This window comes from Protopterus annectens, chromosome 17.part0, assembly GCF_019279795.1.
Source record: "Protopterus annectens isolate FY-2018-M chromosome 17.part0, PAN1.0, whole genome shotgun sequence".
Classification (NCBI taxonomy): Eukaryota; Metazoa; Chordata; order Ceratodontiformes; family Protopteridae; genus Protopterus; species Protopterus annectens.
This window is the reverse complement of record NC_056751.1, coordinates 544,062,859-544,087,858: the sequence shown is the minus strand read 5'-3', so window position 1 is coordinate 544,087,858 and position 25,000 is coordinate 544,062,859. Positions and strand designations below refer to the sequence as shown.

General features: G+C 36.4%; 1 protein-coding gene across 1 annotated transcript in view; it reads right to left on the bottom strand.

The window, feature by feature from the left end:
* Window positions 1–25,000, bottom strand: part of LOC122791457 (mucin-2-like) — a 508,385-nt gene that overhangs the window by 47,064 nt on the left and 436,321 nt on the right. Inside the window, exons 41-42 of the mRNA XM_044059202.1 lie at window positions 18,116–18,147; window positions 222–399 (exon numbers count right to left, since the gene is read on the bottom strand). Coding sequence (XP_043915137.1) covers window positions 222–399; window positions 18,116–18,147 — 210 coding nt within the window. The remainder of the gene's footprint in view (window positions 1–221; window positions 400–18,115; window positions 18,148–25,000) is intronic.

Below are 25,000 nucleotides of genomic sequence, written 5' to 3'. Positions count from 1 at the left end.
TGCATTATTATGTTTCTAAATAAAATACATACCACAGAATCCTTAGCTCACTGGAAACTAACGGTATTTAGTAAGAATGCAAAATATAAATGTAGCTTTTTGAAAATATTATGTACATCTTAATAACAACCAAATCATTAAATTGGAAGATTTAGAGCTCATCACAAACAAGTACTATATGCAAGCAATCTTCAGTGAATGCAAATATAAAAGTTACTTACCACATTCATAAACCTTACAGCATGAATCTGCAGGATCGGGTTTGAGGACAGGCACAAATCCCTCATCAAAGCACTCCTTTGGTTTTATAGTAGGACAAAAGTGAGTCTCACACCTCACACTCATTGTGTTGTTATCACAAACACAGTCGTTACAGTTACTTTGCCATGTTTCTCCTGGCTGTAGAGAAAAAATATCAATAATAAAGTATATTTTTGATAGCTTAGACAGGAATGCAACATTTGGGATTCTGAATCGCTACTTGTTATGATTAACTCATCCAAGTAGTTCCACTTGCTGTAACACAGGTACTTTGATTCTAACATATCAGTGAAATCAAACAAAAACTTATATATATATATATATATATATATATATATATATATACCATCAGAATTATGAAAATTCCTGAAATGTAGAATGTAGCCTAGTATTACATTGGTATGAATCCTCCAAGGGCCAGGCCAGACATGAATCAAGGAATAAAGTCATGATTCATCTATGAATAATCAAGACATGATTTCTCAAATAAAAAAAATGCTCACTCATAACTGATCAAAAGGATATTATACCTGTACCCCACCTGGGGTGATCAAAGCAAGTTTTATTTATTTATTTTTTTTTGTAAGGAGGAAGGCCCTTGCACCCATTTATGGCATGTAAGTCCTCAACATCCCTAGCTATTATATATTAATATTGTGTAGAAAAAGACTCCCCAAAACAACAAACAACTGCGCTGTCCTATACAAACAGCAATCATGCAGTGGTTATATAGTAAGGATACAACCTATAATCAAATGCTAATTCAATCTGCTGTGCTTAGGCAGAAAAAAATAATTAAAATAGTCATTAACCATGTTTACATAAACCTAAAACTAACCTTAATTACTTTATGAAACAAGAATTGTCTTAATTCACTGTAATTAGAACCTGAAATCACATTTAACAGAATGGAGCCATCACTTACGAATTGTGGTCAGCTGAACTAGCCATGGTACTTAGAAAAATCATTAGACACTGTACTTTATAAGCAGAATAGCACTATTGCCTGACCTCCATCTTGCTGGCATGTCAATAATGTTCTAGTACAGAATGGTATACTCTCTAGGTATAGTACTGTATAAACAGACTAGCACTATTGTCTGACATGTATCTAGCTGGCATGTCAAGAATGCTCTAGTACAGAACAGTTACTCTCCAGGTATAGTACTGTATAAACAGACTAGCACTATTGTCTGACCTGTATCTTGCTGGCATGTCAAGAATGTTCTAGTACAGAATAGTTACTCTCTAGGTATAATACTGTATAAACAGAATAATGCTATTGTCTGACCTCTGTCCTGCTGGCATGTTAATAATTTTCTACTTCAGAATAGTATACACTGAAGGTATAGTACTGTATAAACCGAGTAACACAATCACATGACCTGTTTCTTGTTGGCATGTCAGTAATGTTGTATTACAGAATGGTATACTCTCCTTCCACATCTATTTCTCATTGTCTTAACTGTGACATTTTGTTATATTCTACAATACCTTATTGCCAGTTCCTTTGACAGCTGTTCTACCCTGACACTCATTTAACATCATACATTTTTTTTTTCAAATTTTTTTTATTTTTCAAAAAAAGGAAAGAGCAACCAGCAAAATCCACAAAATACTAAAAAAGAAAAAAGCTGGCTAGTCAGAGAGATAAGTGAGAAAACAAATTTAATAAAACACATAAAAACTGTAAAAATACAAAAATATAACCAGGATATGTGCTTTCACACACATGGGTACTTCATCAGATCCATTAAAAACATCACATTATAGTGCACTTAAATACCTTAATGTCTGAGATCATGTGATCTCAAAATTGGCTTAATGGGGATGACATCACTTAACCCCTTGCCTTCATTTGCCCTAAGTAGATGCATCCATTTAATCTCCACACATTCTGTTTGTGTTCTTGTATCACCTCCTCTCAGTCTCAGTATATATACTTCCAACACCATAACCTTAAACCAGTGATCACCCCCTGCTGATTTAACATGCTTAGACAATGCATTCCTATCATCACTACCATCAGCAGGGTCTTGGCCCAAAATTGCTCCTGCTTTTGATAGTGATAAAGTGCACCCAATTTGCACCTTGCTAGAATTTATATTGGAACACAATGTGTTCATGTTTGAAGAAGAACACTTTTTATAACAGACAGGTGTGGCTATGGGCACGGTATGTGCCAATAGCTATGCCAATATGGTTCTGGCTGAATGGGAGTTGCAGAATGTTTTCTCTGATTTGAATGGGTTTAAGAAGTTTGTACTTTACTATGGTTGCTATGTGGATGACCTGTTCCTTATTTGGGGGGATACAATAGAAACCCTTGAAAATTTTGTGAGTTATTTGAATAGCACCACCAATTATCTTCATTTTACTTTTGATTGGTCAGCACAGTATATTTCTTTTTTAGATGTGATGGTGCACAAGACTGCAGGAGATTTACACACAAAACAATATACTAAACCCTGCAAAACTAATAATGTGCTACACTCACAGAGTAAGCATGTTAAACAGAATGTTCTCAAAGGGCAGTTTTTTAGAACAGCTAGACTTAACAATAAAGATAGTGACATGTATATCTCCATTGAGACCCTTACCACTAACCTAATGGATAGGGGGTAAAGTAAATCAGAGATTATAACTGCACAGAATAATGTTGTTATGGTGAGAGAGACACGAATGAGACCACACTTCAGTGATCAGACTGAAGAGCCCTCTCCTCTGGCTCTGAAGCCTTCTCAACCAACACGTATGAACCTTACTTACTCTAAAGACTCAGGCTCTATTTGTGAGACCGTTAGAAAGCATTGGATAATCTTAGTCTCAGATGAGAAATGTAAGGAGCTGTTAGGTACTTCCCCCTCCTTTTGCTTTAAGAACCACCCTTCATTGAAGAAAATGTTATGTTACAAACCTTTAACATAAAAAAGAAAAGCACAGCTAGTCAAAGGAGAGGCACATATCCCTGTCATCACTGCAATGTATGCAGATACATAGAGACTGATGATCAGTTTGTACACCCAGATAAAGGACACATTTTTGATATCAAATTACATGCTGACTGTAGTAGTCAGAATGTTGTGTATTGTGCGTCATGTGTACTCTGTAGAAGTTTCTATGTTGGAAAAATCAATCGCTCTTTGAGGGACTGAATAAAAGAGCACATTTATAGTATTACCAAGAGTGATGATAGGAATGCATTGTCTAAGCATGTTAAATCAGCAGAGGGTGATCACTGGTTTAAGTTTATGGTGTTGGAACTATATATATATACCGAGACTGAGAGGAGGTGGTATAGGAATACAAGCAGAATGTGTGGAGATTAAATGGATGCATCTACTTAGGGCAAATGAAGGCAAGGGGTTAAATGATGTCATACCCTTTAAGTCAATTTTGAGATCACGTGATCTCATACATTATGGTATATAAGTGCACTATAATGTGATGTTTTTAATGGAGCTGATGAATTACCCATGTGTATGAAAGTGCTTATCCTGGTTATATTTTTGTATTTTTACAATTTTTATGTTTTATTAAATTTGTTTGCTCACTTATCTCTCTGCCTAGCCAGCTTTTTTCTTTAGTAATTTTTCTATATATTTTATGTGGAAAGATCTTTGTGACTATAAATGGTGTTAAAAGGTCAAAAAAAAGATTTTTAAATCTATATTTGCATTAATAATTTTACTAAATGAGTCAATGTAATAATTAATCATATGAGTTTTAGTGGGTTTAGTTATGTTATATTGCATACTCATACATAATTTATGCCCTGGAAAGTTGTTTTTATCTATTTGAATTTTTATTTTTTTTTTTTTAAATCAAATTTATTTATTGATATTAAAGTTAGTAATTCTTTCCACTTTGCAGAGTCATTTGGACTTATTAAATCTGAGATTGTTTTAGATATTGATGCTTTTATATGTTTCTATATCAGGTCCGTTTAATCCTCCCTATTTCCATGGTCTAGATATTGATGCTTTTATATGTTTCTATGTCATGAAAGTTTAATCATCCCTGTTTCCATGGTCTGATATGATGTATTAAAGCTATTCTGTTTCTTTTGGGAAACCATAAAAATGTTATTAGGCATGAATTTATTTCTTTAAGTATATTCCTTTCTGGTAACAGTTGTATTGCCAGGGCTATATATAGGATATTGGGCAGTAAAACCATTTTTGTTAACTGTAGTCTATCTTCAAATGTTAATATTATTTTGCTCCATTTTTCCACAGAGATTTTAATTGCATTGATAATATTATTGTAGTTTTTGAGACTAATTCATTATTATCCTTGCATAATTCAATTCATAGATATTTTAAGGTAGATTCTTGTTTCCCTGTGATGTGATTCCCCTTAGTCTGCAGTTCTTTTTTTATTTAAAAATAAAAATTTTGATTTTGATTTATTGAAATGGAGTCCTGAAGTCATGTGAAATTTGTCAATTAATATATCTAATTCTTCTAATGTCTCTTTTGTATTAGATGTTAGTAATATGTCATCAGCAAATAGCATTACTTTAGAATTGTATTGCTCATGAATATCTATTCCTTTGATTTTTATATTGTCATGAATTAAATCTTCCAATATTTCAATAGCCAGAGCAAACAGAATTGGTGACATGGGACATCCTTGTTTAGTGCCTTTTGTTATATGTATAGATTCAGATGTAAAAGGACCTAACTTGACATACGCTAAATTATTTGTATATATTCTTTAGGAGATGGAATAAAGGATGCAGGAATTTCAAATAGCAATAGGATTTTGAATAAATAGTCCCAATTTAGGGAATCAAAGGCTTTCTCTATATCTAAGCCAATTATGACTATTTCTTTATTTTCTTTATTAACATAATCTATAAGAGAAATTATTTTTTTAATATTGTCATGTGTGTGTCTATGATATATAAATCCAGTTTGATCATTATTTATTGTTTTGGATATTGGTATTTTCATTCTGTTAGTTAATATTGTCATAAATATCTTATAGTCATTATTTCATAGATCTATATGAGGTACAGAGGTTTGGGGATTTGTTTTCTTTTAGGATTGGTGTGATTAAGGAATATCTCCAAGAGGGTAGTATTAAAGCTTGTGACTGAATTTCTAATAGAGTTTTTTGGAAGAGGGATAAGTTTATATATTTTCAGAATTATGCCATCTATACATAGAGCTTTATTATTTTTAACCTCTGTTATTGTATCTATAATTTCTTTTTAGGATATGGGTGCTTGCATATCTAGTTTGATTTTTTCTGGTATTTTTTTATAATAGAACATTTTTCATCTAGATTTAATTGATTGATATGTATATTTTCTTTTTGGAAATGTTCCATATAGAGATTTCTATAGGCATCAAAATGTCATCTATATCCAAGACATGTTTCCCTTTCTTTTCATGGAAGATACTTTTAATGTTATTAGATTGTGATTGTATTTTGATTCTTGTGGACAAATTATGTAGATATTTGGGAGAAGTGGCCAAGGTATTCATTTTTAGTTTTTCTAAAGCTAAACTAGTTTTATGTGTTAGAATTTCATTGTATTTATTGTTTAATACTTCTACTTTCTGTTTCATCTCCAAATGATTTTGATTTTTTTTAACTTTTACTGACAAAAGTTTAGATTGTAGATCTAATAATTCAGAGTCCCATTCTCTGATTTTTATACCAAGTTAGGCTTTTACTATATATGTAAGCTTTTAATGAGCCTCATATTATTATTTTATTTATCTCTGTGGTGTAATTAATATCGAAGAAGAACTGTAATTCAGATAATAACCAGGGTTTGAACTCTTTAATTTTAGTTATATATGCTGGAATTCTGGAGTTAAGATTATTGAAGTTTTAGTATCAATGAATTTTGGTCTGAAAAGAGGTAGGGAGTGATTGAGAAATTAATGATTTTAGAGTGTAAGTCATGGGCAGCAAATCATTTATCTATTCTAGTTTGGGTACCAAATCTGTGATCTTGATGGGAAAACAACAAAGATTTATATTCTTTAAATTTGAAAGTATCGACAAGATGAAATTATTCTACCCACTTGTTTAAAGCTTTTGTTACAGCAGATGCAGCAGTCTTTAAATTTGTAGTTTCAGAATTATCAAATATACAGTTAAAATCTTCTCCTAATATTAAGTTGCCTTTATAAGTATTGGAGATGAAATCCAAGTGTTTTTTAACAGTTCCTGTTCCAATGCCTGGGAACCAGTATAGATTGGCTAGGGTCCATATTATGTTATTATATTTAACTATTACTAATGCCATAAGGTCTTCTTTATCTTCATACTTATAAAGGATTTCTGGGTTAATCACATTTGTTTTCCATAAAATTGTTACCCCTTTTGTCTTTGTCTTATAAGTGGATTGCACCAGAATCATATATTCCTTAGTATTCCATTTGTAATTGCCATTTGTTTTGAAATGATTTTCTTGAAGAAAGACAATTTGTCCTTTGTTCCATTTTAAATATTTCAGTAGATTTAATCTCTTGCTAGTCTTAAGCCATTGCTATTTAAAGATAACAAAGTTAAATCCATCTTAGGTTATTTAGACTATGTATTTTTAGTTTTATTATGACTATAAAACATTTTCCTCTGATAACTATAATGTATATATTTGAGCTTTTAAATGAAATTATCAGTTTTATACTTTGAGTGTTTACCAATAAAGTAATGTTTTGGTCAGGCATACTAAAAATGTTTTTGTGAAATAACAAATTTAAATTAATAAATGTTAAAAAAACTAAGATCCTCACTAGCCATGGAATGAAAATCATTCCTAATCTGATTGATAAACCTAAGTCCATCAGATTATCACTTATACGTTGACAATCCAGAACATCTGAGCTTCATAAATTGAATTATCATATGGAGAATATTTGTAACAGGATTAAGCAATATTCATATTATTTTGAACAGATATAGTACTATTGTAGATTTGACAGAATTATAATACAATATAAATGTCTACTTATTGTATAAGCAATTAATATTTACATGAAAGATGACAAGCAGTTCAATCATAGTAAAGTAGGATTATCATATACAAAGCCTCTGTAAAAGATTATAGCACAGTTATTTAACATATTCAACTTTATTGATGAAGTCTTCAAAACGTATTACTTAATATAAATAGATGGTAATATTTATACCTAATGTTTATAATACAATGTATTTTACTGGATATATTAGAAGTTATATTTCATTGTTTGCCAGAATTTAAGTAATCTCTTTGTTGCTAACTTACTTAAAGCATCAAGTTTGTTTTATGTGAACATTGATGAAAGTTAGTGCATTTTAATTATCAGTGCATTCCTCTTCTTCCCATTTCCTACACATAAGGATTTTCATGTCTGTCATTTCTTATTATAAAATGAGTGAAATTATAGGTTAAAAACAACAAATTCACTTATTGTGATTAATGATTACAAGTTCCCTTTCCATATTCATAAACTGCCATTTTATGGCATATAATGAAAGTTTACAGATTTAAATGGCAACATTCTATTTTGTATACTCAGAAAGGTTAAACTGAGTGATTATTGTCAAGTTAACAGTATTTGTTAAGAATCTGATTGTTACATTCTGTGACATTCCTAGTTCAGGCTTCTATTGTTTCCCTAACAGCTTAAGTTCTATGTATAGTCAAGATGGGTTACAAAACCACAATTCAAGTTAAAGCAATTATATGACTTGTTATGCACATTTACTTATATGAAAAAATCATCAAGTTTCCCCTTGATGTTCAATATAGTGTATGTCATTTATAACAAGTTAAAACAGCAGTGTTATACACAAGCCCATGTTATTAAACTGAGTATCAATTGTCAATTTAATATTATTTGTTCAGAATATGATTGTTATATTCTGTGACATTTCAAGTTCAGACTTCTATTGTTTCTCTTGAACAACTTTGTCAGTTTGATGTCATGTATAAACATTAGTTACCTTGGTAACTGCTTAAGTATTATATATGGTCAAGATGGGTTGCAAAAACTACAATTCAAGTTAAAGGAATTACATGACTTGTTATGCATATTTACTTATATAAGAAAATCATCATGCTTCCCTTTGATGTTCAATGTAGTGTACATCATTTATGACAAGTTAAGACAGTAGTGTTATTATACACAAGCCCATGTTATTAAATCCTGTCTTTAATATCTAAATTCAGCAGACTGCTTCATCTTATATGATGATTATATATTTGATGTCTAGATTTACTAAAATCATACATTACATAACTACTGTGTGTGGTTTTTTTTGACTGTTGCTTAGTTATTTCAGAGACCACAAACTGCAATGCTTATTCTTATTATTAGCTCCTTCCAAGCATGTTTATACAGTCCATAGACATTAAATTATGAGACCCTTCTAGTTTCTTATTTGTTATAAGTATATTTCCATCCTTACATACATACATATCAGTACTTCAAGCACGGCCAACAATGCCCATCCAGTTTTGCCAGAATACCATTCACTAGTTCATGTGGTATGTTTCCAAGCTGTTCTTAAAATATCCAAACCAATATTTGTCCTGTTCTATTTTACCAGCCTGTTCCATGCAGTGGCCACTCTGCCAGTGAACCACTCAACACACCTTCCATTCCCACAGATATTTCCACAAAGGAAATCTGATGACTCTCTAGCACTTCCTGGCAACCCCAAACACCCCTAGAATCAGCTATCACCATATGCCCAACATGTCCGAGGAAACTCACCTCCCAGACCACTGCAAAGGGTACTGCACAAGACCAAGTGCTCTTAGTCTATCACAATAACTCAGACTTCCGCTCTTATGTAAGTCCTTAATGTGTTTGGACCAAAATACATTTTAAATATAAAATTGCTCTTATTATTATTATTTTTTTTTTTTTTTATCAAGATTCAACTTGACCTAAACGAAGTGTTGGGAGACCATCACTATGTGTACATGTGGTTTAAAACAGCCCTGTTTTATATATATATATATATATATATATATATATATATATATATATATATATATATATTAACAGCAAAAACTTAATTGCCAAGAATAATCTTGGAGGCTCCTCAGAGCCGTTAAGCATTATCATCACTCTGTCTCTGTTACCGCAACCTGGGAGTGTCTGTTTCTGTTAGTGTGTCTGTGTACTGCATACCAGAGGCTTGCGATGCACCTGAAGCAAAGCTTCACTTCACTGCAACTAAATTCCCTCCCTTTCAGCAAGGCAGCAGCCAGAAAAAGAACAGAAAGAAAACAGATAAAAAAAGCCTCCCAACAAGCCACCACAACAAGAGACAACACACTCTTCCAGCCTTCCCACGTCTCACTCAGCAGATGTATAAACAAACCATTCTCTGTCAAAATATCCCAAATCACAGCTCCATCCACCCCCTTCACCTGTATCCAGGCTAAACCACCAAATTTCTCCTCCTAATACACAAGCATTAGTATAACTTGATCACAAGCCACAACCCACAGCCTCCTGGAGATGAAAACGGCAAAACACAACAGCTGCCAGACATGGCTACATCCACGCACACCATGTCAGGCTTAATCAAGCAGCACTTGAAACTATGATACCTGCCATAACTGATATTAACTATGTTTAGACAGAATAATAATGACATTTGTACTAGCTGGCAGACACAGCTGCATCCATGCACACCATATCAGGATTGATCTAACAGCACTCGTAGCTGTGATACCTGCCATAATTGATTTTAACTATATTTAGACAGAATAATAATGACATTTGTACTAAGAGCTTGCTACTATTATTTAACCAGGGTATACATGACATTTCTAAATCATACTTTAACCGAAGAAGGCCTCAGTCTCCTTGACAACATTTTTTTTCAAAACACTCTACTGTTACTGCTATTATATATGATGTTAATTTGTTACATTTGAGTCTGAACTCTGATGAGTGGTACCTCATTGAAATAATTAATTACTTAAATTATTATAAGTAAAATCAATGAAAAATGAACAAGATAAGTATTCATTGAGTTCAAGTAGGGGAGCAGGAACTTCTTATGTTTGTATTATATGTTGCTTTGTTTGGCTTATATTTAATGTAAATAGTAACCCATCTTGACCTACCTTTGTTTGTGAAGAATTATTGGACTCCTTGAACTTTCTGAATAAATCATTACTGTTTCTCAGTTGTTTAAGAAACCCACACGTGATGTATCATTTGAAACTTTGAGAGATGTAGTTGTAAGAGTTATTTTTTGGGACAGCTATCTTGGAATTAGTTTTTTGTTTCTTCTTTCTAGCATCAGTCCAAGGATTTGTTTCTTTTATTCTTTGAGTAGGGGCCATCCATTCCATTTCTTCTGGGATATACACTATGTAGTTGTTTTTGATGAATGTAGTAGCTTCTACTAAGTCATTAAACGTTCTCATCTCATTGGCAAAAAGTATTTTTATCTTGGCTGGAAAGGCCAGCTGTGCTTTAATGTTGTTTTATTATTGGCAAGACTTTTTACCTTTGTTCTAGTATTCTTGAAGAATAATCATTGTCAAACCTTATCAGGCTTTGATTGTATTTTAAGGGTGATTTTCTCCAAGCAGATTTTAATATTAGCTCCTTGTCCAGAAATGAAATAAATTTTATAACTATGGATCTAGGTGAAGTATTTGTTAAGTTAGAACCAGGTTTCCTCAGTGCTCTATGCGCTCTTTCAATTCCAAATGAAAGTCCCTCTTTCAAGTCTAAAAATTCAGGAATCCAGGTTGTTAAGAATGAAATAATGTCTTCACCTTCAGTGTTTTCAGGTAGACCAAAGATCCTTATGTTGTTTCTCCTTTACCTGTTTTCTAAGTCTTCTATTTTGTTAAGCAGCGATATATTCTGTTTAAGCAGAAATTCTTTTTGGAATTCGTCCTCTTTGAGTCTCCCATCAATGTCATTTAGAGAAGTCTCTATATTTGTTATTTTTGTATGGTGTTGCTGTAATAGTGCCATAGGAGTATCAGTCTATTTTTGAGAATTTAATTTGAGGTTTTCTAAGTAATTTTTAAAGCCATCCATCCTCAAATATAGTTCCTGTAAGGTAGATGTCATCAATTGCAGTTCTTTTTCAAAGCAGCATCTGGATGAGAATTCTTTGAGTTGTTCATATTCAGTGACTCAATATATCTCCAAGTTACTTGACAGGAAAATTTTTGTATAACTCTACCAGAATTGATATTTATGTAGTTTAGTAGTTTTATCTATAGATTTCTGATGTTTTAATCTTGAAAATAATGACATTTTTCCTTATAATATTATACTAGTTTATGGAGCTCTCAAAATTCACTGCTCTCAGTTGGTCATCTAGGCTTCACCCCATCATACAAATTGTTTCACAATCTCAATAAAGTGACATAAGGTCATGCTATACTAATGATACTGGTCCACTAGCACAGCAAGCAAGGCTTACATGTCCCACTTTATCCTTACTTTTTGTGTGCAAGTGAGTATACATGTTTGAGTATTGTATGTATATATTTGTGTATGTATGCATGCATGTGCACATGTGTTTTGGCAAATTTTTGTGCGTGTGTGTGTGTGTGTGTGTGTGTGTGTGTGTGTGTGTGTGTGTGTGTGTGTGTGTGTGTGTGTAATAATGTTTGCATCTGACTCCTGCACCACAAGTCCAGGAATCAGAAGAGAGAGAATTTGCATACCTCTTCACTGAGGATCTTAGCACTGTAAACAACCTGCATAAGGAGCAGTTTGGGGCTTCCAGCTTGCAGGCACCCTGTCACAAATCTGTAAGCTGCTTTCTTCATGGTTATACACAATACAGGGTTCCCCCTGAAATGTATGAGATACAGCACTTAAATCCATAAACACGTACATGACCTTTAACAATAAAAAGGAAAATGCATAATACTTCTAGAAAAGACAATCATGTTATGATATAACTTAAAGTTTAATGCCCCATTCTATGATATTTTGCTTTACACTGACAAAATCACAGAGGTTAATGAGCAGATCCCATCTTGTTACACCACTGATGGTAGAAGGAGACAACTGTTCACCTCATTTGTCCAATATGCAGAGTTAGCATCCTTCAATTGCCCCTTTCTCTGAATGCTCTCTTTTCTTTTCCTTCCAAATGGCCAGTTTCCTGTTGAATGTCTGTCACTTTCTTTGGCATTACTGATTGAGGAAGTTTAGCATAAGCATCCCGCCCCCAAGTCATCCATAAAATGACTTCTCTTGATTTGCACTTACTGACCCCTCCAATGACTCTGTCCTTCATCCTGAGTTATGTTTCCTTACAGTCCCATTTTATAACATTTTTTTTACCTATATAACATCTCTCCTGGTCTTTCTGCCTACGAGAAGGCATTGGCTGAGTTGTTCCTCCATATTTCAACATAAACTCTTCCTTCGGTTTTTATTTTCACATTGTCACCCCTCCTTCTTTATTCTTGACTATCTCTAAAATAGATATTTACTTATCAGTGTAGGGTCTCCAGACCTTCTTGAAGCCTGTGTTCTCATTGTGATCTTAGAGATATAACTACTGTGCCACTAGAATGATTCTGTTTAGAATACATTACACAATGTTATTTTATCCATTGTACTTATTTATTTATTTGTTCAAACAAAGGGTATTTTGCCTACAAGTCTGCCTGTTGAATGTTCAAGGATTAAAACTGAAATGACCCTAAATATGGAACTGCAAATTTGAAGGGGGGCATATATTAAACACTGAGATTGAGATAACTTGGTGTATACTGGCTTAAATAAGGTACAGTGAACTTGGCATTATATATAAGTCATGGGGTGGGGAGTCACAGTTCCCCAAATCAGTCAGCACAGAGGATTCCATGGAAAAATGGTGGAAAAGTGTAATAGCGGCTTTTAAAATTCAATTTTATTCTATTTGAAATAGAGTTTATTTTTCCAGCTTTTTATTTATTTATTTAACATTTGTTGACCGGGAAAGTCCAATTAGGTTCCACAGAGCCTGTTTTCAGCGGAGGCCCGGGGAGAAATGCTCCAGATGCATGTCTTTAGAATATGGGAGGAAACCCACACAAGCACAGGGAGAGCATGCAAACTCCACACAGAAGGTGCCCCAACCGAGAATCGTACTGGAGAACCTCTTACTGTGAGGCGACAACATTAACTACTGCACCACTGCGCCGCCCAATTGCTTGCACTATGAAGTTTTGCACTTCTGGCAGGGATCAGGTACAAAATCCCTTTTCAGATGTTTTCTGTGCCAAAGTTAATATAAATTGGTGTTTCTGCTAGGCAGTATCAGAATAAGACTTCTGGGAAACTTTGGCTATCTCAGACAGATAAAACACCTCATTGTCATTTAGGAGTCAAGACCCTCTACATCTGCACTTCTCACAGCTTTTGTGCCCACAGAAACGTACACACACACATGTACACACACACATGTACACACACACACATACACACACACACACACACACACACACACACACACACACACACACACACACACACGTATAATTAGTAGGGGGTGTTGGGGTACAGGGGAGGGGCTTGCCTCCCTGAAAAAACAATGTTATTTGTTTGTTTGTTTTTTGTGAGTGTGTGTGTGTGTGTGTGTGTGTGTGTGTGTGTGTGTGTGTGTGTGTGTGTGTGTGTGTGTGTGTGTGTGCATGTGTATGTGTGTGTAAATTGAATGAGCCAATGTTTCTTCTCAGCACATGCAGGCAATGTGTCAACATTCGGTTTGTCGACCTTTTGCAGTTGATATATGGGCTACTCGACTAGTGTAGTGTAGTGTGTGTGTGTGTGTGTGTGTGTGTGTGTGTGTGTGTGTGTGTGTGTGTGTGTGTGTGTGTGTGTGTGTGTGTGTGCGTGTGTGTGTGTGTGTGTGTGTGTGTGTGTGTGTGTGTGTGTGTGTGTGTGTATGAAACACCATTTTTGCAGAATAAGAAAAGGTGAAATTCCTTATAATAGCATACACAACACTATCAAGTAATCACTGTTTTCACTCTAACACAAGAAAGCAAGTGATTTCAGAGCAACAGCTATTTGTGGAAAAACAGGACAATCAAATTAAACATAACATCTAGAACAAATGAGAATGTACTAGTCTGGTCTGCTGCTCTCTCACTCTGTTCCTGCCAGCTTGACCAGCAGATCTCAAGTTTTTAGTTCCATTTCCAGTTTTACCTCTATGACAGTAATATCTGCCCCCATTTTGATGCCACCCACAGGAGAATGTCCATATCTTTCTTCATTGCTCATTGTCATGGCTAACACTAGCACACTGAAATGCACCAGTCCCAGCACAGTGCTGGCTGCCTTTCTGACCTGTCATTTTTAATGATCTCCTTTTTGAAGTTGCATATATTGTTTGCATATTTTTATAAGTTCACCTTAAACATTAGTTTGACCAAATAGCCAATACGTTTTTATGCAGATTATGTAAGTTATTCTACATAACAGTTATTTGTCTCGCATTCTCTCACTGAATGATAATACATTAACTCTTGCCAGCCTGTCACATGTTTTTCTGCATCACTATTAAAGAAGTTATATTTCTGTATACCTATGCTGTGATATTACTTGGATGGGGGCTGACTCTGTCCATACTAAATAAAAGACTCTGCCCACATCAATTATGCTAGTCAGCAAACAGAAATAAGTAAATATCTTGGAGAGAGCAAACCGAACTACTATTGTCTGCATCCTTCCTTTCATTCAGTTTTCAACCTACTTTAATAATCTTTCACCTTTAGTCATCCCTTGGAGTTTGCTCAGTAGTTATTTGTGTTAAGTAACTCAAAATCTGTTTGTAGTCAGGGCAGCCCTCTTCATCTAGGCAGGCCTTGTCAATTGTCATTGTACTCTAATAATAGAATGAGATCAGGTTTACCCGCCTGGATGTTTTGGCTATGAAACCACGTTAGTTGTTACTTTGACTTGCGTTTTTTCCCAGCAATGCCTGCAACCTTACATTTATTGATTACCATGCATTGCTGCCTCTGAGATCAGGCCGATTCATTAGTATGTTCTTGACTGGTCATGTCACCTCCTTTGTGAATTATCTTTATAGCAACCTTCAACCATTCCTCTGGGAATTATCCAACAACCAGAGTCCTATTCAATAACATAGTTAGAAGATTTGTCAGGAATGCAGACAGCTTTCCTTTCAAGATTTTGGGGTATACCATCTATTTCTTGCGCCACGTCCTTTTTCATATTGGACAATATCCTTTGTGCCCACCAAGATTTGACCTTTCTGTCTGTCTGCCTCAACCCATTTGCTATTTCCTTTTCCCACCCATTTCTGTAGTGACAACAGGAAGAAGGCAATGAGAATCTATACTCATCCCCTTTTTTTCATGCTTTCTTAACTTCATCTGTTCTGGCCCCTTCTTTCTTTTTCTTATTTATACTTTATAATTAAAGCACTCTTTATGTTCGTCTTTAATTTTCTTTTGGCCTTCCTTCTTTGTTCCTTTTCTGGCACTTTTTCCACTGAGAGCCAAATATAATCTGTAATTATTTTCTAGGCTTTATTGGCCCTGTTTCTTTGCTGTCCTCCAACCCCAGTTTAGCACCATCACCCTCTTCCCTGTAGTCTTCTTTACTGCAGTCTCGTAATTGAGTTGTGGCATGCAGACATATTCTCCCTGCCCTACTTCATACTTCACGCAGTCACCTTGTATTCTTCTGTTTTCCTTAATGCATTGCTTAAATGCCTCTAGTCTAACCATTCCATTATTGTATTTTGCGTCTTGAGCTTACAAGGTGGGGGGGGTGTTGCACTAAACTCCTGGCAGATCTAACTAGTGCATTTCTGTTATCATTACCTTATTACTTCCTGATTTTACTGTCTCTAATCCTCATCGGGCTGTTATGGTGTCCTGCAGCAGCTCCTCACCAAGCATCTCCTTCATTTACCTTTAACTTTACGTGCACATCAGCCATTCATTTTGTCTTTTGTTCTTCTACTGCCTTATGGTTACCCCTTTTCTGAAAACACTGCCACTCCTTTGTGTGACCTACCTCACCTGTGGCATCTGTACAGCCAAGGGGGAATAATAGCCCTTTCCAACTTCTGATTACCGTGTTTATTTTAGCCATACCTCTTCCTTTTTTCAGCACCATCTGGACATTTCTTCTGGCAATTAGTGCAGAGATTTAAGTCTAAGAATTGTTTGCAACCTGCTTCCCATGGCCCTGATTGTGATTCGCCCAACCTCCATCTGCCTACTGTGCGATTCTAAGCAAGTCAGTTAACCACACAATGCTCTTGGGCTGATTCAAAAAAACATTCCGTGTGTCGCAGTGTTACTCAGATTAACAAATATAGATAAACTCCCCCATTTCATTGTTTCAGCTCCTTGCATTGTAAAAGCACACCTGTTCTTCCCACATATCTGTGCTGTTTTTGTACTGCTTTTTCCCTTGCTCATGTCCCATTTCTCTTTAATTTTTTGTCTCTCGGTGCCTGTTTTTCCTAGCTACCACCCCTTCTATCTTTGCATACAGCTGGGTGAATTCTTCTTACCAGTCTGTCATCAGGGCCTGCAGATTGAGGTTGATGCTGCCACATCCTAGAGTTCCTGCCTCCACTTCTTACTCTCCCACTAGCTCACTCCCTTCTGTGAGTCCACTGTGGCTTTCAGTAACAGTCAGCCTTACTGCTCTTCTACATTTTAACGCTTCTGAACATCAGTGCTAAGCAGCATTCGACAGAAGCCTATCATGTCTGCCAAATCCATTCACTTTTCTGCCACCTTTATAGCTGTGTTCTACATTTATCCTACTGTCCCTCCTGTCAGGTCATTTTTCCTACACATCCTCCCATTTGTGAACACTTCTCTTATCTTGACTGCTCTGATTGTTTATTCTGCTACTCTGTCCATTTTCTAAGTAGGGACTCTTTACATCCATGAGGATTGTCCTTTCCTTATCACAGTCAGATGCCACTGGTGATAGATTCACCAGCCAAAAACACCCCCATTTCTTTCTTTCCCTGTAGCCCCCCCCCCCCTGCTATCTATAACAACTTTTCTATGCTTGGACAACAAAATATCCACAAATCCAGTACATAGTAATATCCTTTCAATATGGCTTCTTTAAAAATCCTTATAGCTTTCATTGCAGTTATCTGATTAACATTTATTTCACTGACCCATAGTTGTAAATATCTATGTTTTTATGTACTTAAAGATGTTTACTTTTTAACTTTAATCTAGTTCCTCATCGCCTCTCCGTCTAGGTACTTGCCAAAATACAGCGTATGTATTATATACTTTAAAATATGTAGTAGTTTATATTTCCAATTTCAAAGAACAGGCATATAATTTTTTGTAAAGTAATTGCACATAATTCTGTCTCAGTGACAAAATGCAACATAAATGTACAAAGTGCAAAAGTCAAGTGTGATTTTATGAAATAAATGAAGTAATGTACACCCAGCTAGCCTGTCACAACCAGTCAGACAATAAGAAAACAAAGGAAAGACTTGGAGAAGAAGATTATGCAAGTTAAATAAATAACGGGAGAATGAAAAAAGCCTGGGACATTCTCAGAGCATGCAGTGTGAACTAAGAAAGAAAAGATTAAAGAACAGCAGCTCTGTTACTCAGCATGAACTTACAAAACATTCGATCAATTTCTAAGTCAAATCATACATTAAAGAAATGACCTATCTTTGAACTGACAGCATTCATATGTTATAAGGTTGCTTTCATCCTCATTTTCCAGAATATTACATCTATACACCTGTTTTTTTACAAATAAGCTCCAACATCTTATATTAGGAAGTGACTTTTATACATTGCTCTTAAGATTATAACCACTTACGTATCATAACAGAATGCATGGTACAAAATGATACTGCAGTCTCAAAAAATACTTACCTTCTTAGGCATTCCATCAGGCCCAGTACAGTCTGGAAAGAAAAAAATAATGACACATAAATATCTTAAGGTATATTTTAAAAAATTCACTTAGATTTAGAGTAAAAACATAAATGCCTACATCTTGTGAGCAAGGGTAAGCAGTGTAGCATTTTTGAGCTAAAAGAAACATAGTTCTTTCAAGTCTGTAAATACTGATATTTTTGCTGACTGCGTTATATCCACAAACAACACTAATCACCATGTCAGTGTGCAGAGTAAATGATGTCCAATTTCTGTTTCCAGTATACAGCTAGAGAACATGGTTTTCACTTAAGTCCTTATCAGATTAATCATCGAAAGCTACTGCCAGATTATCTTCACTTGGGTAGTATTGGATTAGTTGTTTACTCGGGTAGTATTTGATTAGTTGTTTACTCAGGTAATATTTGATTAGTTGTTTTATGCTTTGAGTATTGTTGTGTGTACTTTCCTACAGTGTTTGTTCATGAGACGAACTACACTATCAGAGATAAAGACAGGCTGTAAAATGCACTTTAAAAGTGTAGTTTGCTGTTTTTGTGAGTTAGTGTAATTACTGAGTTAATATATATTAGTAGGAGTTCTGGAAATGCATGGGTATTTTGCTTTGCTACAAAAAAAAAAAAAAATCATGTTCTCTTCTAAATGGATTATGCTGCACCTGTTTTGGATATGGACAGTTAAATTATTAGGCAAATTATAAGCATACTGTATCATCATCATCATCATCATCCCCCTTTTTCCCATTTACATGGGGTCGGGGTATCGTATTAACTGTCGCCAACTCTCTTGATTCAGTGCCACTCTCCTGCCTTCTTCAACACTCATGCCTGACTGTCACAGATCTTCTTTCACACAATCCATCCACCTCTTTGCTGGACGCCCTCACTTCCTCTTACCTTCTTCCTGTCTGTCCCAAATCTCCCTCACCAGATTGTCTTCTGCTTTTCTACACATGTGCCCATACCTTCGTAATCTGTTCCCTTTGATCTTTTCTGCAATTGGAGCTACTTTGGCTTCTGCTCGTATGTCCTCATTTCTTCACCTGTCCCAGAGTGTGCTCTTATGTCCTCATTTCTTCATCTGTCCCACAGTGTGCATCCTACCACCTTTCTCAGGCACTTAATTTCCATCACCTCTAGCTTCTTCAACTGTTCTGCCTTTACTGCCCAGGTTTCTGTACCATATAGTAGTACTGGTTGCACCACTGTCTTGTACACCTTACTTTTCAGCTTCTTTGGCATTCTTCTGTCATATACTACACCTGATACTCTATGCCAGTTGGCTGCAGCCCCTCTGATTCTAGCTTTGACCTCTTCATTCAGACTACCCTTCTCCTCAACCACCCCTCCCAGATACTTGAAGCTGTTTACCTGTTCCACTATCTTCCCATCTATCTCTATTCTCAGCTTCTTCTGATTTCCCCAATCTGTTGCCATTACCACTGTCTTATCTGTGCTTTGTTTCATCCCATGTGCCTTCAGATTTGCATTCCATTCTCCTATCCTTTGCTGAAGTTCTAGATCAGAGTCTGCCTGTACTGCCACATCGTCTGCATACACCAGCTTTGTTGCTCTGACCCCTCCAACCTGTTTGCTGATGTAGTCCATTACCAGTATGAACAGCAGTGGGCTCAGAGCTGAACCCTGGTGTACACCCACTCCCACTGGGAACCCCTCAGTGAGGCCAAACACTGTTCGTACTTGAGTCACTGGGTCCTTGTACACAGCCTGTACTAATTCTACCAATGTTTCTGGGACTTCAAACCACCGCAGTACTGCCCAGATCAGCTTTCTTGGGACCTTGTCATATGCTTTCTCCAAGTCTAGGAAAGCCCAGTTTGACTCTCTCCTCTTCTCTAGTTTCTTCTCAAGTATCTGTCTCAATGCAAACATTGGGTCAGTTGTGCTGCATCCTGATCTGAATCCGAACTGTTCATCTCCCATCTTACATTCTACTATTCTGTGTATCCATTTATCAATCACCCTCTCCAGAACTTTCATGCAGTGTGGTAGGAGTTTGATGCCTCTGTACTGTCCACAGTTGTTGATGTCCCCTTTGTTCTTGTACACTGGCATGAGTATGCTTATTCTCCAGTCATCTGGGATACACCTTTCACTCCACACTGCAATTAGTACCCTCAGGAGCCATTTCTCCCCTAGCTCACCCAGCATCTTTATCATATCTGCTGTGACCTCATCTGAGCCTGCTGCTTTCCCTGACTTCATTTTCCTTAGTGCTGCTCTTACTTCTTCTAAGCTGGGCTCCTCTTCTACTCTCATTGTAGGTAGTTTCTGGGGCAGTACCACTTCTGTGGGGTTTTCTTCATTCAGAAGCTGCTGGAAATACTCCTTCCATCTGCCTTTGATGTCCTGTGGGCTGGTAAGCAGGTTCTTGCTGGAATCCCTTATGAAGGGTGTCTGACTATCTTCTTTACCTTTCTGTCTTTGCCTTGCAACCTGGTATAGTTTCTTTGTGCCCCTTACTGAGTCACTTTCCAGAAGCTGATAGAGTGCCTCTGATGCCCTATTCTTTGCTATTGCAACTTCTTTCTTAGTTTCTTTGTTAGCCAACCAGTAGTCCTTCCTAGCTTGGTCAGTCTTTTCAATCTCCCACTTCTTCCTGCACTCCTTCTTTCTTTTGATTACTTCCTGCACTTCTGCATTCCACTACCAGCTTTCCGTATGTACCTTATTTCCATACCTGGCTTGGCTACATATCTTTTCTGTAGTCCTAACACATGCTGTTTTTAGGCATTGCCACTCTTCTTCAACTCCACCTATTTCCTCCTCTTCTTGGGGTGCTAGAGCCCTGAGTAATTCCTTGAACTGCTGTACTTTCTCTCCAGTCAACTTCTAGGTCTTCAGTCTGGTCTCTATTGACCTTAGAGCCTTCTCTGACCACTGCTTGCAGCTGATAGTGGCAACTACTGGTTTATGCTGTGAACCGACTGTTTCACTGGGGATGACTTTGCAATCATGGATTCTACCCCAGTGCCTTTTCCTTACTAGGAGGAAGTCTACCTGAGTTGCATGTTGGCTACTCTTGTATGTAATCTTGTGACTGTCTCTCTTTCTGAAAAATGTGTTGGCTACTATCAAGCCATTTGCCAGACAGAAGTCTAGAATGGCTTCTCCTTCTTTATTCCTATTGCTCCACCCATGTGGACCCAGACAGTCCTCATATCCTGTTCTGTCTGTCCCGATATGTGCATTTAAGTCACCCATTATCAACACCAATTCATGTTGTCCTGCTTTATCTAGTAGGTCCTGCAACTGCTATCTGAATGCACTCTTTTCCTCACTATCACAACCCTGCTGTGGGGCATAGGCTGAGATTATGAACACTGTCCTATCATTACACTGGAGTCTGATTGCCATGAGTCTGTCATTAATTCTGATGATATCCCTCACTGACTTCTGAAGCCTCTGTCTCACCATAATTCCTACACCATTTCTAGCATGTCCACCACCTGAGTAGTAGAGTCTGGATACCAAGCCAAGTGGCTTTGCTGCACTGCCCTTCCATCTCGTCTCTTGGATACATAGGATGTCCAGCCTCCTCCGTATCATCATGTCATCCACTTCTAAGCTGTGTCCTGTCAGTGAACCTACATTAAGCGTAGCAATTCTCAGTTCATGTTTGGCAGGTTGGTGGGTTTTATGTCCAGCTTTCACTCAACAGAGCTATCCCAGGTAACCCAGGCTGGGTAACTAGACATCGGCCAGCCAGTAGCCTATTGACCCAGGGCTGCTGGGCATTTATGGAGGGCACACACTGGCCAATAGGGGCACATATACCCCTCCCACCATTAGCATGGGTCCCTGACATTGGTCAGAGAGTAGGCCGGGTCCTCAACCCACTTATCACCGGTAACTATCCATGCCCATTTTTTTGGCGACAGTCAACATGACCGAATCCCCTAGAGCCATATTTTACACCGTTGAGTGGCTAGCCTTGCCACGGCGTGCAGTTTGTGATCCATGTTCTCCTATATTGAGGATACTGTGCACCACAATAGATGCCCAAAGCGGTTGGTCTTTTTACAACTCTTCCCCCCATTGGGCACCATGTAGAGTCTGTGCTGCTGTCCACAGCTCCATTCATTGGTGAGCATACTGTATATCAGCTGTTTAGTCTGGCGGAATCACAGAGGAAGAAGGGAATATACATATATACCTACCATATTTACATATATACATACATACATACCATATTTACATATATACATATATACCTACCATATTTACATATATACATACATACATACATACCATATTTACATATATACATACATACCTACCATATTTACATATATACATACATACATACATACCATATTTACATATATACATACATACATATATACCATATTTATTGGGAATCTTTCCATATTTCTTTTCAGTGTATATCAGCTTCCATGACTGAAATGTTACTGCAGTCTTCAAACAGATGACAAGGTAATGCTTAAGCCCAATTATTGATTTCCTATGTTGAATTATATTTACCATTACTTTTGAACAAACTGTTGTTATTTCATAATATAAGAAACTTAAAAAGAGTGAAAGCAGGGTGCTCCATTACTTGCCACTTCCCTTTCTCTTTCTGTTCCATCATTATAGCTACCAGTTACCAGTATAGTGTTTTATTATCTAATCCCTTTCCTTTCTACCTGTACATTATGATCTCTTTCCAGACTTGACCTCTGGCTCCTCTCCTCTACCCTTGACTAAATGTCTCCTATACCACCTCCATTTTCTTCGATGGTCTTTATCACATTGTCTTTTCTTTTTTTGTCATAACAGTTATTTCAGGAGTCACAACTAAAGTTTACATGGATATGTTCAGTACTGCGTATGGTTTCTGTGTTGTGTGTTTTATTCCTGGGTTTAATTTCTCCATGTCTTTTGTGTTTCCAATACCATGAGATGAATGGACTTTATTACTAAGTCAGGGTATGAGTAAAGTTCATGAAATTGGTACTGTTTCAGTCTTTGAAGTTAGCCAAAAGTGCTCTTAGCAGCATCCACAGTGTGTCCAGAAGTGACTCCAACTGCAGTTTATACTGAATTACATGTATTGGTTGCTTATCTAAATACAACTGCAAATTCTTTTTTATTAGACCTGTTGCTTCTACTATTATTGGAACTGTCTAGATATTTTCTTCTTGTTGTGTCTTGTTGTGTCTTTCGGCTTTTCCCGGTTCTACACTGTCCTTATTTCTGCCAGCAAATCCTGGTATTTTATGACTTTTCATTTCACTGTATATAAGACACTGTAATCAGTGGGTTTAGCAATTTGAAAGATCAAGACTATTTTTACTTTTTTTTCATAGACTACTATATACATAGTTTTCTTGCATCTGTTTTTTGAAATGTTTGCAATGGGTGATCTCATGTGCTGTAAACGTCATCAGTCTGTCAATGGGTGATCTCATGTGCTGTAAACTTCATCAGTCTGTACAATGGGTGACCTCATGTGCTGTAACCTTCATCATTCTGTACAATGGGTGACCTCATGTGCTGTAACCTTCATCAGTCTGTACAATGGGTGACCTCATGTGCTGTAACCTTCATCATTCTGTACAATGGGTGACCTCATGTGCTGTAACCTTCATCAGTCTGTACAATGGGTGATCTCATGTGCTGTAAACTTCATCAGTCTGTACAATGGGTGATCTCATGTGCTGTAACCTTCATCAGTCTGTACAATGGGTGATCTCATGTGCTGTAACCTTCATCAGTCTGTACAATGGGTGACCTCATGTGCTGTAACCTTCATCAGTCTGTCAATGGGTGATCTCATGTGCTGTAAACTTCATCAGTCTGTACAATGGGTGACCTCATGTGCTGTAAACTTCATCAGTCTGTACAATGCTTTGGGGTTAATCTTTCCAGTGCTTCTCAACTACTTTGATACTGTAGTGTTTGCACAATCCCCAGTGCAACAGTCATGTCACATTTTGTGCCTTTCAGTATACATGCCCTCTGCCATGAGTGTATCACACCAATAACAAAACATGCAATTATTTCCAGTTCTTTTTTACAGAACCTACATTTGTCTATTTCTCCCACATGTTCAATGGACATTGTAAACTAAGATGTGTAAAATCCACTATCCTGGGTCATCATTATTAACCTTTTATCTTTTGGTTTCAGTTCACCTCTCCTTAACCATTCTCATATCAAATCCTAATTGGCATGAGGTTGTTCCAGGAGACCTTTATACTTGCCACAATATTTATGCCTTTTCCACATTTCTTTCCTACTCATCTGATCTTCCTTCTAATATTCTTTCTTATGTCTTTTGGCACATTTGGTTGCTGTCTGATTTTTGTCTACTTCTGGGTTGATTTCCCTTCTAACTGACACTGAAATGCTTCTGCTAAACTAAGCAAATGAGTCACTCTTAGACTTCTTATATTTTAAAATATTCACTAAGTTTAGATCTGGTGAGGTCAGGAGGTACATGTAATCAATTTCGAACTGAGTTCAGAATGAGGAATATATAAATTTGGTATACAATGATTTTTATATATCATTTAATAATCATGGAGCATTTTTCTTGCTTTCGAGTCCAATTAATCTAGTACCTTTTGGGGGAGAGTCAATTACTCCAAAACTGTGTTAGAATAGGGACTGTTCCCTGTTGTATACATTTGGCAATGTATGTTGTGATTTATAATGACAATTCTTGAGTCAATAGCCCTGCGATAGAGTTGTAATTACTCCCTGATCCAGCATACAGCTTTAATTGTCCTCTTCCTGTCTATCTCTACATGTTTAATGGATCAAAATCATGTTTGGGAAAACTACATTTTCAGTTTTTTTTCGATCAAGATAGACCTCAGAGATTTTTAGATAA